The 17908-nt window shown below is 40.3% G+C and overlaps 2 protein-coding genes across 6 annotated transcripts in view; both read left to right on the top strand.

Annotated features, from left to right (window-relative positions):
* The window catches only part of LOC124881014 (Fc receptor-like protein 5), a 12131-nt gene extending 1413 nt beyond the window's left edge, over positions 1 to 10718 (top strand). The window contains exons 2-4 of the mRNA XM_047386497.1: positions 9746 to 10009; positions 10089 to 10331; positions 10657 to 10718. Coding sequence (XP_047242453.1) covers positions 9746 to 10009; positions 10089 to 10331; positions 10657 to 10718 — 569 coding nt within the window. The remainder of the gene's footprint in view (positions 1 to 9745; positions 10010 to 10088; positions 10332 to 10656) is intronic.
* LOC124880561 overlaps positions 7 to 17908 on the top strand; it is a 103814-nt gene continuing 85912 nt past the window's right edge. For 2 of the 5 annotated variants that reach the window (XM_047385797.1, XM_047385802.1), the window contains exon 1: positions 13950 to 14217. In XM_047385797.1, the coding sequence (XP_047241753.1) occupies positions 14148 to 14217 (70 nt within the window). In that variant the 5' untranslated portion in view covers positions 13950 to 14147. Of the gene's footprint in view, positions 161 to 13949; positions 14218 to 17908 lie in introns of those variants that run through there. The other 3 variants (XM_047385798.1, XM_047385796.1, XM_047385801.1) reach the window with 3 other exon arrangements.

The following is a 17908-nucleotide window of genomic DNA, read 5'->3' as shown; positions in this document are numbered from 1 at the left end:
ACCAGAACACAAGAAAACAATGACTGGACTTAAGAACATAAACAAGAGGAAACCAGAATATAACTCAACATAACACCGGAACACAGAAAGCAACAAAACTAACCAGAAGGAATCTAAATAACCAGAAATGAACAGAAAAGCACCTGGCAGGGCCCAGAAGGTAAACAAACACAAACCTGAGAATCATCCAAATAAAATGTTTTTATCTTAATCATATTCAGAATCTATGTATATTCTAAAGAAATAAAGAGCTGTTCAGTAAATGTTAAAGTTTCCAGTTTAATTTAAGAGTAAACAGGTTTCATTCTATCAGGATTCATTCAGCTTCATTGCTAGGCAAACAAGGTGAACCAGTCAGCTCTGTGATTGGCTGCTTCTCTGTAAAATCTGGGAGTCTTTCCATATTAAATCTATAGGTGATCTGTCATGGCTGACAGTAAAATTAACCAATAATAAACCATTTCTCTAAGTGGGCGGGCTTTGAAAGCTTACAGTTTATGACAATATCTGCCTCCTCTGTGTTCCTCCAATCAGAGCTCAGCGTATAATTATGCATGAATTGCACCGTGGAGTTAGTGGAGAGGCTGCTGGTTGCCGTGTTGGAAGAACTTGGCTACAGAAATTATGTTTTTGCTGGTCAGCTAACTAGTCTTAATATCAAACTGTAAAGCAAAGTTGTGTTATATGAGTAAGAAAAAGAAAATCAGACTTTTGAGAGACTTTCAAACTCTTCATGTAGTTCTAGAGGAGCGGTCAGCAACCTTTACAACCCTAAGAGCCATTATTGACCTCGGTCCAGACAAACAGAACTTGTTTAGAGCCACAAAATCTACAAGAAACAAATTAGCTTATTTTTTTATAATATCTGCTATGATAAATTTGTTTTGATATGGAAATCAAATATTTAAAAAACGGGAATGATTTAATTTCTTTTACTGGAACATTCAGATTTAATGGAAAAGGATGTCAAAAAGGATGCATGAAAACTGCCAGAGCATTTTTATCACCTTCTCATTTTAAAATACCTCTCAGGTCTTCTTGTTCAAATCTACTCTGCAGAACCAGAACCAAACATGGAGAAGCAGCTTTTAGTTCTTATGCTCCACTAATCTGGAATAAACTGCCAGAAAAATTTCAATGTGCCGAAACCCTAAGTTGCTTTAAATCAGGATAAAAAACTTATTTGTTTAGAGTGGCCTTTGACTGGGCCATCGAGGCATGATTAGTTGCGTTTTCAGTCCAATTTTCCTTTCATTTTCTTGTCCATCATTCTATTCTCTTTATTTTATTTAACTTTTTTAAATTACTTCTGTGTTTGATTTTATCATTTGATTTGTTTTTCTGTGTCTGTATCTGTGTTTATTTGCTTTGTGATTGTATGTACAGCGCTTTGAGTGTCTCATTGCTGAAAAGCGCTGTATAAATAAACTTACCTTACCTTAGTGAATTAAAGACAAGCAGTTTAGTTCCGACCATTTCTTGGTGACAAATGAGAAACAGGTGATGTTTACCTGACTTGTGTATAAATCCTGAATCTGATGATATGATCACTGCAGCCTTGAGGAAACCCACCTGGAGAGAAGAGGAAACACTGACACTCGTTGAGTTAGTTGAAGAAAGAAAGCAGAGACTTTTATAAAAGGAAAGTTCAGTCCCACCTTAACTAGTGCAGATAGAAAATAAGTGTAGGAGAACATCTCAGGACGTTTGACTGCATCTCATGTAGCCTGCATTCACTCATCATGAGACTGTGAAACAAAATGGTTGAATATTCTCTCCAAAAGCTGCACAGAAATATCTATCTAACTCCAACACTACACACTCTGGCATGAATACTTACCCCCCATTATTCATTTTGTATTGCATGCCTAAACTAATCATCCCCTCTTATTTTGGCTGCTCTGTACATTATTACTGATAAAGCCACTCAGGCAGGGCACCCCCAGTCAAGCTACTGAGTGCAGTTTCTGGGGCGATGCAGCTCATTCTTGGAGACGACCAAAGATCTCATAAAGTTAGGTCATTTATCTCAGGAAATGTGTTTTTTTCATCTATTTATTTTCACATTAACAATATGACAATAATTAACATCTTCAAGTCATTTTATTCTTCCTGGAAGGTTCACCCTGTCTTCTCAGTGCCATCACTGCCCCCTAGTGGCAACTCCTAACCAGTGGAGAGACCTCTGCAGCTGTCTTAAATAACCAGGAGAGTCAGAGTGATTCTAAGCCTTAGAATATTGATAACTGGCATTTACTCTAAAGTCTGAAAGCAGGAGTACATTTCTGAAAAACATTTAAGACTAAAACTTTGAGAAGTTGGATAAACCAGCCCTGGTCTCTAGTGGTTACTTTATACAGATGAACAGTTGTTAGAGCGCCATCTGCTGCTGAAGAAACAGAAGGACCAGACAGGAGGTTTATCAGGTTTCTATTGTACTTTTATTAAAACATTAAAGTGAAAAGCTATTTTTCTCCCTCTATTAATGTTATTGATTATACTTTTGAGTGTTTCCGTTTTTCACCAGTCAATAATTTATCTCAATAATATTAATATTTCTTGTTTTGTTTATATAACATAAATGATGCAAAAAATCATTCAGAGGCATCTATATGTTGTTCTGTCAGGAATGTTATCGTTGCACTTAAACAGTTACTGTACAGCAGAGGTTCCCATGACATTAATCACAAATATTCAGTGGAGTCACACTGTCCTCCTGCCTTTTGCTTTGTTTCTGACACAACTGAATTTACCCATTGTGGAAAAATAAAGGGTTTTCTTTTCTATTCTGTTCTGAATTCTGAACATTTAATCCATACAAATGTATTTGGCATAGCATCTAATTGTGCTGATGTTCTCCATATGTTGTCATTAATATTTATAATTCCAATGGCGAGAAATGTGTACTTCTAGGCTTCTCATTTCCTTCCGTTGCCATGGTGAATCGTGTTATCTGCCTTCCATTGATCAGGGCTTCCCATTCACTCACGCTTGTGCTTCAACTCAGAGTTAACTTCACTCAGAGTTGAGTAACCCAAGTATTCCCCAGGTTCTGAAACTGAAAACCCTGGGTATCACAGAGCTGAGCAGGTCTACTCACAGTATGTGCTTTCTACCCAGAGCTTGTTAACCCGCTTTCTGAAATGGTGAAACCACATCAGTGGTTTTTGCAGAGAAGATAGGAGGGATCATTTCAGAAGAAACCAGTTCATCGCAGATTTTAATGATTATTGTTAAGATGACGATGGAAACATCCTTACTTTGTCTGCTGAGTAAATATGTTTTATTAGTCAGGATTATGATTTTATAATAACACACAGATCTGTGCCCGTCTTTGACTTCTGGTAAACAGGAAGTTGTGGGTGAAAATGCTTCTTAGACAAGCAGATACTCAGAATCAGAATCAGATTTATTGCCAAGTTTGTACATACAAACAAGGAATTTGACTTCGGTACACTTTGCTCTCTGGGCTTTAAAAAAAAAAAAATTTTTTATGCTTTATAAAATATATTATGCATATATCTTTATGTCCTTAAATACATATATACAATATACAAATATACAAAGGTGCATTTGCAACATCTGTATGCTGTTGTTTTGTACTCTATTGAATGTTCAACAGAGAAACAGCCTGGAGGAAGAAACTGTCTCTGTGGCGGCTGGTTTTAGTGAACAGTGCTCTGTAGCGCCACCTGAAGATAAAACTCTGAACAGTTTATGTGCAGGGTGTGTGGGGTCTGCAGATATTAGCAGCTCTTCTCCCGACCCTAGACCTGTATAAGTCCTGGATGGAGAGGGGGGTGTATGGGGGTGGTGTTCTCCGAAGGTCCACCACCATTTCCACAGTCTTGAGTGGGTTGAGTTCAAGGTAGTTCTGACCGCACCAGTGTACCAGCCGATCCACCTTCCAACTTCAGGAGTTTCACGGACGAGTCCGATGAGGTGCAGTCATTTGTGTACAGAGAGAAGAGAAGTGGGGATAGAACACACCCCTGGGGGGCACCAGTACTTATTGATCTGGTTCGGGAGAAGATGCTCCCCAGTCTCACCTGCTGCTGTCGGTCCATCAGGAAGCTGTTGATCCACTGACAGGTGGAGGCTGGGATGTTGAGCTGGGTGAGCTTCTGGTGGAGGATGTCTGGTATGATGGTGTTGAAGGTGGAGCTGAAGTCTACAAATAGGATCCTGGCGTACGTCCCTGGGTGGTCGAGGTGTTGCAGGATGAAGTGTAGACCTAAGTTAACAGCATCATCTGCCGACCTGTTTGCTCGGTAAGCAAACTGCAGGAGGTCCATCAGGGGCCTGTGATGTCTTTCAGGTGCTTCAACACCAGCCGCTCAAAGGATTTCATGACCACAGACGTCAGGGCTACAGGCCTGTAGTCATTTAATCCTAGGATGGTGGGTTTCTTGGGAACCGGGATGATGGTGGATCGTTTGAGGCAGGAGGGGACCTCACATTTCTCCAGTGACTTGTTGAAGATCCTTGTGAAGATCGGAGCGAGTTGATTTGCACAGGCTTTCAGACATGATGGGGAGACGTTATCAGGTCCTCCAGCTTTCTTTGTTTTCATGCGCTGAAAGAGCCTGTTTACATCTTCCTCAGAGATCTTTAGTGCAGGTAGAGGATCTGAAGGTAGGGGGTTGGTTGTTTTATGGGAGAAATTTGTTCCTGAATGGGATGTGGAGGAGATGGTTTGAGGTGTGAATGGCTTCTTGTCATGTCTGCAGTAGAAGCCATTCAGACGGTTAGCCAGGAGACGACTCTGTTCAGGATGGGTGGAGGGCTCCTATAGGCAGTCAGGTTTCTCAGACCAGTCCATACAGCTGAAGTGTCACCGGTAGAAAGGATGTTCTTCAGCTTCTCACTGTAGCTTCTCTTGGCTTCAGCAGTCCTGGTAACAGCATGATATGAGTCCTTTAAAGTTGTGTAACAATGGTCCAGTGTGTTTTTGTCTCTGGTGGGACACTTAATATGCTGTCTGTATTTGGGGAGTTCATGGGAGAGGTTTGTTCCTGTCAAAATGTTCACACCTCGTTTGATTGAAGGATGTACATTTAGTCTCTTCTATGTTATTTTATTTTCCATTAAACATTTTGAAAAAATAGCACCAAGTCAACAAATTTGATTATGAAAGTAATTGATTTTGAACACTGAACATGCTTGAACCCCTATTATTGATCAAATATAACATTTACAAAAAAACAAGAAATCTCCCAGCCATTAAAATCCTTCCTGATTTCTATCTGACTGAAGTTCATCAGTAACTAACATCTCCTCTAGAGTCTTTACTACCAATATTCTAGCGGCAATAAAAACTGAGAAAACTGTTATCTAAAATTCTTTGAATACATAATGGTTGCATGTTCATTTTAAACATTAATGCACATTTGAGCATAAAATAAAAAAATTAATAGTTTAAAATAGTACATCTAAAAATGCAAGTCTGAGAGTAATTATTCCTGTCTTATACCCCTTTCTGGGCAATGTGTCCTCTGGGATAGACATTTTATGTTTTATTGTTGGGGCTGTTTAAATGTAATTAATATTTTGTTCACAAATATGTATTTAATCCACCTAAATAACATCTTTTTACATAATCAAATTCTCTGATATGACTACAGGTCCTTCTCAAAATATTAGCATATTGTGATAAAGTTCATTATTTTCCATAATGTCATGATGAAAATTTAACATTCATATATTTTAGATTCATTGCACACTAACTGAAATATTTCAGGTCTTTTATTGTCTTAATACGGATGATTGTGGCATACAGCTCATGAAAACCCAAAATTCCTATCTCACAATATTAGCATATTTCATCCGACCAATAAAAGAAAAGTGTTTTTAATACAAAAAACATCAACCTTCAAATAATCATGTACAGTTATGCACTCAATACTTGGTCGGGAATCCTTTTGCAGAAATGACTGCTTCAATGCGGCGTGGCATGGAGGCAATCAGCCTGTGGCACTGCTGAGGTCTTATGGAGGCCCAGGATGCTTCGATAGCGGCCTTTAGCTCATCCAGAGTGTTGGGTCTTGAGTCTCTCAACGTTCTCTTCACAATATCCCACAGATTCTCTATGGGGTTCAGGTCAGGAGAGTTGGCAGGCCAATTGAGCACAGTGATACCATGATCAGTAAACCATTTACCAGTGGTTTTGGCACTGTGAGCAGGTGCCAGGTCGTGCTGAAAAATGAAATCTTCATCTCCATAAAGCTTTTCAGCAGATGGAAGCATGAAGTGCTCCAAAATCTCCTGATAGCTAGCTGCATTGACCCTGCCCTTGATAAAACACAGTGGACCAACACCAGCAGCTGACACGGCACCCCAGACCATCACTGACTGTGGGTACTTGACACTGGACTTCTGGCATTTTGGCATTTCCTTCTCCCCAGTCTTCCTCCAGACTCTGGCACCTTGATTTCCGAATGACATGCAGAATTTGCTTTCATCCGAAAAAAGTACTTTGGACCACTGAGCAACAGTCCAGTGCTGCTTCTCTGTAGCCCAGGTCAGGCGCTTCTGCCGCTGTTTCTGGTTCAAAAGTGGCTTGACCTGGGGAATGCGGCACCTGTGGCCCATTTCCTGCACACGCCTGTGCACGGTGGCTCTGGATGTTTCTACTCCAGACTCAGTCCACTGCTTCCGCAGGTCCCCCAAGGTCTGGAATCGGCCCTTCTCCACAATCTTCCTCAGGGTCCGGTCACCTCTTCTCGTTGTGCAGCGTTTTCTGCCACACTTTTTCCTTCCCACAGACTTCCCACTGAGGTGCCTTGATACAGCACTCTGGGAACAGCCTATTCGTTCAGAAATGCCTTTCTGTGTCTTACCCTCTTGCTTGAGGGTGTCAATAGTGGCCTTCTGGACAGCAGTCAGGTCGGCAGTCTTACCCATGATTGGGGTTTTGAGTGATGAACCAGGCTGGGAGTTTTAAAGGCCTCAGGAATCTTTTGCAGGTGTTTAGAGTTAACTCGTTGATTCAGATGATTAGGTTCATAGCTCGTTTAGAGACCCTTTTAATAATATGCTAATTTTGTGAGATAGGAATTTTGGGTTTTCATAAGCTGTATGCCAAAATCATCCGTATTAAGACAATAAAAGACCTGAAATATTTCAGTTAGTGTGCAATGAATCTAAAATATATGAATGTTACATTTTCATCATGACATTATGGAAAATAATGAACTTTATCACAATATGCTAATATTTTGAGAAGGACCTGTAAGTCTTAGAGCTTTTACCTCACAATCTGCATCTTTCTCCATGAAGTCTGCCATTTTTGACTTTATATTAATATATCGTTTCATTTTCCTGGCTTAAGGTCACATGATCTCAGGAACCCCCCCCCACCCCCCCCAAAAAAAATGTATTCACAGATATAAGGTGCAGGTGCTTGATAGTCCATTAAGCCCATTTATCTCCTCAGGAGATGAGCTGAACTCTTCTGGAGGTGTAAGCTGAAGATCTCCCAAAAGAGGCCCTCCACTAGATGTTTGTCACTCACCATTCATTAGGGTTAACGAAATCAGTCAGGCAGCATTTGACTTGCCACCAGAGAGTGATAAATTCACAGCTCTGCTTCATTCTTCACCTGAGTGTTTACGTTATAACACCAGAGATCTGAAAATAAAATTACAAAATTATTTAAAGCTGCAAGCAGCATTGTAGGCCCTCGCAGCTCAGCAGTGCTGGGCCTGTACAGCGACAGCGAGTGCCTGGCATCACCACGTATACACCACCAATGAGGTTGCTACTTGATTCCACATGTCGCCACTAGGTGGCACTGTGAGCACCCTGTCATACAACCTTTGGTCATGCAGAGTTCTGCTCTGGCAAAAAGCGTTCAAATTTAGCCAAACTACGACCTTCCCAATGGAAGTTGCACTGACTTGTTTGTTGGTGGGCGAGGCTAAAGTGATATAATCAATTGACTGTGTCAACATGTTCAGCATTGATCCATGATGATGTATACTGCATTTGAAGTGGATCCAATGATGTATGAGGGAGATAGAGCAAATTCAGTTTGGAGTAAATTGGACCATGGATGTGTACTTTAGAGCCAAACGTATGGCCATGGGGTGACATCAGACTTCGTCAGTACTGCATTCTATCTTAGACCATCATGTTATCTGACACTTGGGACAGTTTCACATTGATTAGGTGAAGGACACCAAATATTGACCATCAAAAGGAAAAGATGACACTTCCTGTTCATAGGGGGCGGGGCTTCGATGATGTCAGCATCTGATCAGTGAATATTGTTCAGGCCTAGAGGCAGATCAATCTCAGAAGGTTTCAGGTCTCTGTGACTTTCCTTGTAGGAGCTATATAAATTTCGTCTTTCATGGCGAGAAGTCATATTTTGAGGCGTGGCCACGCCCACACGCTTTCATGTATCAAAAAGCTTTTGATAACTTTTGATCCCCAATGCCTTAGGAGCAACCAGAGTAATTTTGAAGATGGTTAGTCAAAATCTCTAGGACTTTGCTCAGATACGCGGGCTAGAAACGGCAATAAAGGAGTCAAAATCGCAGCTTCAATCCAAAATGGCTGACTTCTTGTTGGTTTTAGTGCAGGAGACTTTTTTTCATGATTTGGAAGCTCTATCTATGTAGTAAATATTAACTCTCTAGGACTTACCAGATGGCCTATCTCACTTTAAGGGGCTCTGTAGAGCCATTTGGCCACGGCTATTTTCAGTTCCATTAGGATACGTAAATTTGACGCGGGGGACAACTTTCCGTCAAGTTTGGTGAGTTTTTGAATATGTTTAGGCCTCCAAAAAGCCAATTCATTTGCCCGGAGAAGAAGAAGAATAAACATAGTTATTACAATAAGCCTTCGGGGCACTTAGCTGCTCGGGCCTAATTATCGACCTCTGTGCCATGGCAGCGTTGGGCCAAGTACACTTGTGCACCAACCTGTGATCAAACAAGGTGTTTCTTTACAAAACAATGCTTAGATTCAGATCGGGGAGGTTGTTTCGTCCAACCACATCACTCAGGGCAATGAAGTTCTCAGGAGGACACCAGAATTCCCAGATCTCAACCTTTCCAGGACAGCACAAAGAAACTGTAAAAATACCAGATAATCTGTGTTTGGATCATAGCAACAAACAACTGCCAGAACCTTTCCTTCAAATATGCAAAAAATATTTTATTTTGTTAAGAGCAAAAGAAGACGATTGTCTATGTTAAGACTCCAGGTCAGCAAATTATTTTGTTGTAACTAACAAAAAAACCATCAGAGAAGACCTGCTGAAGTGTTGAGATCACTGGCCAGCTCCTGGACATCCAGCATTGGCTCCTAAATAAAACCACCTCCAGCTAGACCCCAGCCAGGAGGGACGTCAAGGTCTGCCGTAAAATAGGAGCAGTTCCTTGTATAATGAACTGGCTTGAAGGAGGTTGGAAATGTTCCCTCACTGGCAGGAAGATACTTCTGTCTGGAAAAAATCTTAAGTTCTAAACATAATTGAGTCACAAAGAGAAAACATCTGAAGATAGTATTATCATACAAAGCCAAGATTATGTATTTCTGAAGAGAATGATGTAATGTATCATGAACAAAAGCTTTCTAGAAACACTAATGTTCAAATTGTATCAGTCAATACGAGGAAATTTGAAAATCTAGTCAAACCGTTACGTCCCCAAATTCAAGAAAGTTAAATATAGTCATGTAATCACACTTTGTTTTTAGAATATTGAATATTTATGTCCCTCTGTCCTTTTTACAGCTGGTTTGACTGTGAGTCCCAGCAGATCTCAGTTCTTTAAAGGAGACTCTGTGTCTCTGAGCTGTGAGGAGGACAACATCTCTGCTGGATGGACTGTGAGGAGAAACACAACCAGAAGAACCAGAACTCAGTGTGGAGATGGATGGGGAGAACCAGCTGGTTCCTCCTGTAACATCAGCAGCCTCTACAAACATGACACTGGAGTGTACTGGTGTGAGTCCAGAGAGGGAGCAGCCAGCAGCAGCATCCAGCTCACTGTCTCTGGTAAGATCAGACTGTGGAGTTAGTGTTGATGAAGCTGTGTGGAAATGGATGAAATGCTGTAGTTTGTCTCTGTGTTGAGGTGGATCAGTGATCCTGCAGAGTCCTGTCCTCCCTGTGATGGAGGGAGATGACGTCACTCTGAGCTGTCAAACAAAGACTTCCTCCAACCTCCCAGCTGCTTTCATTAAAGATGGCTCCCTCATCAGGACTGAGCCTGCAGGTCACATGACCCTCCACCATGTGACCAGCTCTGATGAAGGTCTCTACAAGTGTAACATCAGTGGTCATGGAGAGTCTCCATCCAGCTGGATCTCTGTCTCAGGTCAGGAACTTCTCTGTTTAAACAAAAGATAAATAAGTTTTTTTTTTTTTTAAGTTTCCATAAATAAGCAATGAAAGGAACAGAAATGTGAGACAACCACTGTTGTCTAGTGGATGTGGTGACGCGGCAGTGCTTAACGTCTGTGTATCACGTGCTAACAGCAAGCATTTTCATTGGTTGTCATCCAACATAAATGCTGAATGGAGATGTTCTTCCAGCAGAGATGGATGGTGTATGTCAGTGTTTGTGGCTCATCAGACCAAATAAAATCCTGACGTATTTGGAATCGGCTATCTCCAGCATCATCCTTTTTCCTGCGCCATAGAACAATACAACCACCAGCTGAAAGATGCTTGGATCAGTGAAGAGGTGGAGAACTTGTTCTAGTTCTTCACTGAATCATTTGTCAACATTTACAGGTGAACTTCATGGAATAAAGAAATATGTTCAAACTACCGATTAAGGACTCTCTGCTGGCTGCAGGCTAGCAGAGGACATTTCTTCATCGTGGGGAATGAAGCCACTCTTCTTCTTCTAGATAACAGACATCACAGCAATCACAATGAAGAGCAGCAGAGATGTAGTGAGTCCATATGGTCCAGAGACTCATCAACATGTTTAGAAAACATAAACATCTGATCTGAGATGTTTCATTCTCACATCAAGAACCAGGAAGCTGTTGTGATTTGGGGTTGCTTGGTTTTTGGTTTTGGGTTTTTTCTTCATATGTTTTTTACAGTTAAGGTTTTGAATCGTTCTTCTGTTAATTATTTTCCTGGTCATGCTTTAGTTTTTGTCTTCTTGTTCATGTTTTGTCAAGTTAGGTTTTTGGATCTGGTTATGCTTTAGTTTCATGTTGTTCTAGTTACGTTTCCATTAGTCTGTATCTTTTAGTTCTGTTTTGCTCCCGTCACGTTGTGTTCTGTCTGTCAATTAACTTTATTCGATTCACCTGCACCAAGCTAATATGTCTCCTTGCTTCACCTGGTTCACGCTCCATATATACACAAACATTTCAGATCATGTCACCTGATTGTTCGGATTATGCTTTGCCTTTTTTGCCTGCCCGTTTGTTGTTTTGTTCCTGCCTCCTCTTTTGTGTGAGTTTTTGTTTTTTCTAAAGATTAAATCTTTTCACCTACAATCATGCTGCCTGCTTGTCTGCATTCTGGGTTCCTCTGTTGCACTGAGCCTAACAGAAGGTGCTGGAAGTTCTGATCTAGACTCACCTGGAGGAAGATGAGCTACATCCAGCTGGAAGATGCTGATGGGGTCAGAATCCAACATGGCTCTCTTCCTGCGATTTGTTCCTTTCTGAACGACTCGACACTCATATCTTCCAGAATCATCCATCGTCACGTTCTTCAGAATCGCAGACACGTCTCCGTCCTTCATCTGTGGTTCCTTCAGATCCACCCGGTTCTTAAAGGATGGATGCTGCTTCTCTGGATCAGAATGATTATCTCTGTTCAGTAAAACATAATCTGACACCAGATCAGTTCTGCTCCACTCTACAACTATGACAGGTTTACTGTCAGCAGCTCTACATGGCAGAGGGACGTTCTGTCCAGGTTCTGCTGTGATCTGCAGGAGAGGAACCAGAGCACAGAGGTTAGAGAGAACTGTCTCTATCATTCCTGGTTGTCTTATTATTGTCATGCTGGTGTTTCAGAGCTCACCTGCTGCATCACAGACTGATGAGATGATCCAAAGAGGCAGGAAGAGACAGAGACCTCCAGCTTTCATGTCTCTGATGGAGGACGATGTTGGACAGGATTGAGACTGATCTTCTGGTGGGGCTTGGACAGTCTGGAGACCTCAAGTCTCTGTATGTTGTCTACAGGAAGCACAGGCAGACACACATGAATAAATTCAGAACATTAATATCGATAAACACTGAGAACATGTGTTGGTAAATGTTATTTGTGGGTCCAGTTCATCAGCTGAGCATTCTGGGTTCACAACACGTCTAGAGGACCTTCACATTGATATAGGTTCCTGTGAATCTGTCAGGTCTGTTCATGTTTAAACCAAGGGAGAAAAGTCCACTAGTCTCTGATAGAGTGGGTCAGAACCGGCAGGAGGAACCAAAGGAACCAGCAGGATAACAGCAGAACAAAGCTTCAACTTTCTAGGCAGGTGGAAACAGAGAACACGGTCTAATATCAGATGAACGGGTCAAAAACATTTAAATGTATGAATGAAGATGTCCTCTGAGACTTCATGAAGAACTGGATCAGAGCCAAACTGGATCTGACATGGATCTCTGATAGGAGACTCTATAGACCACCATCTGAACCCAGCGTCCTGCTGACATCATCTGCGTTGCTGTGGTTACATTACCCACGTTACCTCAGTGCACAGGTGGAGGTCCCTGATTGGAGGACGGAAGATGGGGGAGGAGCATAGGAGCAGTGGTGTTAGCCCGCAGTCTTTTCGGCTCTCCACAGGTAAAACACTGTAATTAGGTCCGTGAAATCCGTGTCCACCATGTTCAGTTGAAACCAGCAAGCAGCAGATGGAAGCTCCTCCTATTTGATGACGCGGCGAAGCGTTGCCGCTTGTTGACATTTGGCAACGCGGAGTTCACGCGGAATGTCAAGCGGGCAAAAGCACACAAATGACGCAAAATATTCGCATAATCCGCGTCTCTCTCTCTCTCTCTATCTATCTATCTATCTATCTATCTATCTATCTATCTATCTATCTATCTATCTATCTATCTATCTATCTATCTATCTATCTATCTATCTATCTATCTATCTATCTATCTATCTATCTATCTATCTATCTATCTATCTATCTATCTATCTATCTATCTATCTATCTATCTATCTATCTATCTATCTATCTATCTATCTATCTATCTATCTATCTATCTATCTATCTATCTATCTATCTATCTATCTATCTATCTATCTATCTATCTATCTATCTATCTATCTATCTATCTATCTATCTATCTATCTATCTATCTATCTATCTATCTATCTATCTATCTATCTATCTATCTATCTATCTATCTATCTATCTATCTATCTATCTATCTATCTATCTATCTATCTATCTATCTATCTATCTATCTATCTATCTATCTATCTATCTATCTATCTATCTATCTATCTATCTATCTATCTATCTATCTATCTATCTATCTATCTCCTCTGCTCCGTCCAATGACTCCAACCAATCAGCATCGAGTCCGCATTTCCTCTTCAGCCAATCACCGTCCAAGGCTTCACTTTAAAGCTGAACCTAAAGATTTTTCTCTCATATTGATCACAAATCTGTCTAAATCTGTTAGTGAACATTTCTTCTTTGCTGAATTAATTTGGTAATAAGAAAATCTCCTCAGAAAACGTATTCTATGATTTACATTTTTGGTTTGATGCAATAAATATTTAATTGAAGACTTTTTATGTTCTTTGCTCTGCATATTTATTGTATTAATTCCATCATTTTGAACAGAAATAACTCTGATGTTTTATGCCTTGGTTTGTTTGTAACTGTTGTTAAATAAAGAGAAAAAATCTTCCTGGAATAACTCGACCCAGAAAAACCTGTTTGACAAAGAAGAACCAATCAGCAGAGAGAAGCTCCATCTTCACCTCCACCTGGTTCCGCACCTTCCTGGTTCTGACACTTATTACTTTCTCTGACTTGATGTCATTTATTATAGTTTCAACCTGCTGCTAACAGGCTGTAGCGTTTCAAGTTCAACTTTAGTGTTTAGATGTTTGGGGAAATGTTTTTCACGTGGAAACGTCGCATGGAACTAAACTGAGGTTCGGACGGGTGGATCGAACCAACAAGGAAATGGGTCCTTTGCTGACTGGGTCACTTTGGGCGCTGCTGTCAGCCGTCTTCGTCCAGTTTGTCTCTGCAGGTGAGATTCAGCTGGAAAACGGATTTCAAGTTATTTAGATGCAGACAGAATGCTGCCATAAAACTATGTTGTTCTGTGATCTCAACCTCGCCGCCATATTGGGAGTGGCATTTCTGTTGAACAGTTCAGTAAAAAGCTGACCCAGACGGTTCTGTTCCAAGGGTTCTGGTTCCTCTCTGTAACTGTGTGGTCTGCTGTCAGCCTGTAATATATTAGTAGCACAAGGTTCTTCTGTTTATCATTTGATGGTGAATGAAAACAGAAAATATTTAATCTAGAACAAAAACTATAAAGAATGACTTGATGTGCAGCTTGTAATACATGCATATAATACTATAGTAGTAGTAGTAGTAGTAGTAGTAGTATGAATCTAAGAGCATTTCAAGCACACAGTGTTTGGTATTTCTTCTTCTTGGTTATTTTGATCTGCAGATGTTATTTTCTGGATTTGATCAGTATTACTAGAAGTAAAATGAGCAGATCTCCCTCAGTTCAGTTTATTATTAATATAATTATATTATATTAATATAACCATGCTCAGTATGAGGGATTGCTGCAAAGTCAACACCAGTGACTCTCCACTGTCTCTACATGCTCATCCAGGAGGACTGGATGCAATCTGCTGGGTTTCCTTAGATAGAAAAACTTTTTATCCAATTTGAATAAATAACTGAATCTGACTGAACTGTTCAATGATTAGGATTAATTGGAATATATGAACCTGACTTTTGTGAAGAACCTTGAGACGACATGTGTTGTGAATTGGCGCCATATAAATAAAACTGAATTGAATTGAATTGAACCCTAATCCACCCAAACACCACCACTCCAACAGCCAGCCCCCACCCCCGTTGGTCCTGTAACACCACCAGAGCCCTAAAGGTTATCGCCACACCAACGACCTCTACTGAACCAGTAACAGACCAGAGACACAATCAAAAATGGCCAGTCTCCACCACTCCCTGTCCCTGCTGTATACATGTGTGTTTGTGTTACTGTATAATGTTGCTATGTGCAGGTGTGTGTGTCTAAAGTGCATTAGGATTGGGGATGGAGGTGGTGTTTCAGAGACCACGCTGCCCACTGACAGCAGAGTCAACAAGCAGTTTATGTGTGAAGCACTAAACGTTAGAAGAGCTGTGTGGGTCAGTGACCTTCGCCTGCGTGAGTTTGGAGTCTGAACTTGAGTTAACTGAGACCTGAACTGAGACCGTAGTTTTCTCATTTTAGGTCTCCGTCGATTCTCAGCGAGCTCTTTCAACAAGAGCAACAACGAGCATCTAATCAGCATCAAGTGTTACAAGGAAGAAGTCTGCCGGAAATTAGAAACATCCCCACAGAACTGGAAATATCGCTTGCATCCTGGTTATACTGGTTGTTCTGGGAGTAAAACTGTAGGATTTATTCCCCATAAAAACTGCAACAATATAACATGATTCTAAACAAGCACTTTACAAGATGCTTTAATAGGACAGATTATCCTGGTTTCAGGGGATTTTACTGCTCTGCCTCTTTTTTCATCATTGGATCATCTTTGACTTTTTTCCCACTGCCTGGTCTGTGGGAGTTAGTGGGAACCACAGCTCTAACCACTGGTCTGTTGTCTCCTCTGTTTGGGATTCCAGAGCATGTATAACCAGCAGAACAGTTTAGCCCTAATCTCTAGTTGAGTTTTAGTTGCACATGTGCAGCAACGCTGTCAGAAAAACCTCCCCTTTTTAAAGATCTTCTCACTAAGTAGTAGCTGAAAGGTGAGGTCATGTTTTTGAATTTATTAAAATCAGAATCCGCTTTATTGCCAAGTTTTTTCACATAAACAAGGAGTTTGACTCCAGGACACTTTGCTCTCAGTGAAGATTTCTTTTTTCCTTTCAATAGAAACAAATGGGAATATAAAATCTTTCAAATGTACAAATAAAACCAGTGACTTTATAGAGATAATGGTGTGAGACCAGTCCAAGTATTCATGGTGTTGTTCTGACTTTCAAGTGTTGATCAGAGAAACAACCTGGGGGAAGAAACTGGCTGGTTTTAGCAGACAGTGCTCTGTAGCGCCACCTGGGGGTAAACAGTTTGTGTGCAGGGTGTGTGGGGTCTGCAGAGATTTTAGCTGCTCTTTTCCTGACCCTTGACCTGTAGAAGTCCTATTTTTATGATATTTTCTGTATTCGTTCAAAGCCAAAGATAAGACTGGAAATATTTCTGTTTATGAATGACTTCATTTTTTTACTCTGAACTGTTTAAACGTTAAAATAAAATAAACGTTAATCACTGAACTTCCTAAAGAATATTTTTAAGTTGTTTTAAAGCTTTTGGGGAATAAGACAAATGTATTAGGAGTTAGTTTACACAGACAAGGATCATTATTTATTGGTGCCTAAACCTGAACCAGAACCCAGTCAGGTTCTGATCCTTTAGCCAAATAAATATTTGCTGTTGGTCAGATGATATCGATTTTTTTAGGGCAATAAACACATGCAACATATTTTCATCGTTTTCAATAAGGTTTCATTGACTTTTATTATTGTCAGTTAAACATCAACCAAACCTTCCTGCACCTGTTCCTGTTTTATTCCACATGGCTGTCGCCCACTAACCTGTAGTAACATGTTTATTATCAGAGGAGCAGTCAGGATCATCCTGAGGAGGAACATATTGATCCAGAAACAATTTCATAGAACATCTGCATGTTTTTAGACAAACTCCTGTTGGTTCTAAATTAAGACAGACTGTTATCACACTGTGGTCATAATTACACCATCTAACAGACTAGTAATAATGTCATCAGTAAAAATATGGAACATGCTAATAAACTGAAACTTACATATGAAAATATTAATCTTAGTTATTGATCATAACTACAGCTGCTGGGATCTTCAGTGCTTTATTGAAAACAGGCTCAGAATAAAAGTCTATTTTCCACGTAGAAACAACATCTTCTATTGGACAAAACAGGATGAACATCAACAGAACAGATATTTACTTCCTTTAAACAGACCTTCTGCCTCCAGGTTTTACAAAATTATGGATTTTATTTCCCTGACAATTTAGTTTTACTGCAGATCATAGCATGAAACTTTCAGCTTCTAACTTCTGTGCTAAACTTGGCAAACTTTAGTTCTTTTAAATCACAAATATTCAGCGTTCCACAAAGAAAGTTTCTGCCTCCTTCAACCTGATGTAGCAGAGCAGGAAACACTGAATTCAAGGATTTCATGTTGGTGACTAGTGAGAAATTTACATCACATAAACTGAAGTGACCCCAATGATTGACGCTATTAGATAAATAATATTCAGAGAGAACATTTAACTCTTAGAGTTCCTTCCAGGAATACATTTATGTTGAGAAGATGTTTCCCTGTATTGTCTGAAAAACAAGAGCAGATGCAGTCCTGAGCCATAAATCCATCAGTGATGTTTACATTCATCCCCACCTTTAAGACTGAAAACTGCTGTTAACACCTAACTTTATAAACTCGCTAAATTCCTTCAATCTACAGCCTGTCGATCACTGAGGAAGCAATTAAAGTTCAGCTTATCTTCTAGAGTGATACCAAAGTATTTCAAGTGATCCACAATCTCAACTGGCTGATTGTTGTTATATATGAGATCATGTGGGTTCGTGTTTTTACGATTATCAAACATGAGTTCTTTGGTTTTAGTGACATTGAGGAGAAAAAGGTTGTCTTTG

This window comes from Girardinichthys multiradiatus, chromosome 14 (genome assembly GCF_021462225.1).
Source record: "Girardinichthys multiradiatus isolate DD_20200921_A chromosome 14, DD_fGirMul_XY1, whole genome shotgun sequence".
Classification (NCBI taxonomy): domain Eukaryota; kingdom Metazoa; phylum Chordata; class Actinopteri; order Cyprinodontiformes; family Goodeidae; genus Girardinichthys; species Girardinichthys multiradiatus.
The sequence above is the reverse complement of the archived record's forward strand: the minus strand, read 5'-3'. Positions and strand labels throughout refer to the sequence as shown.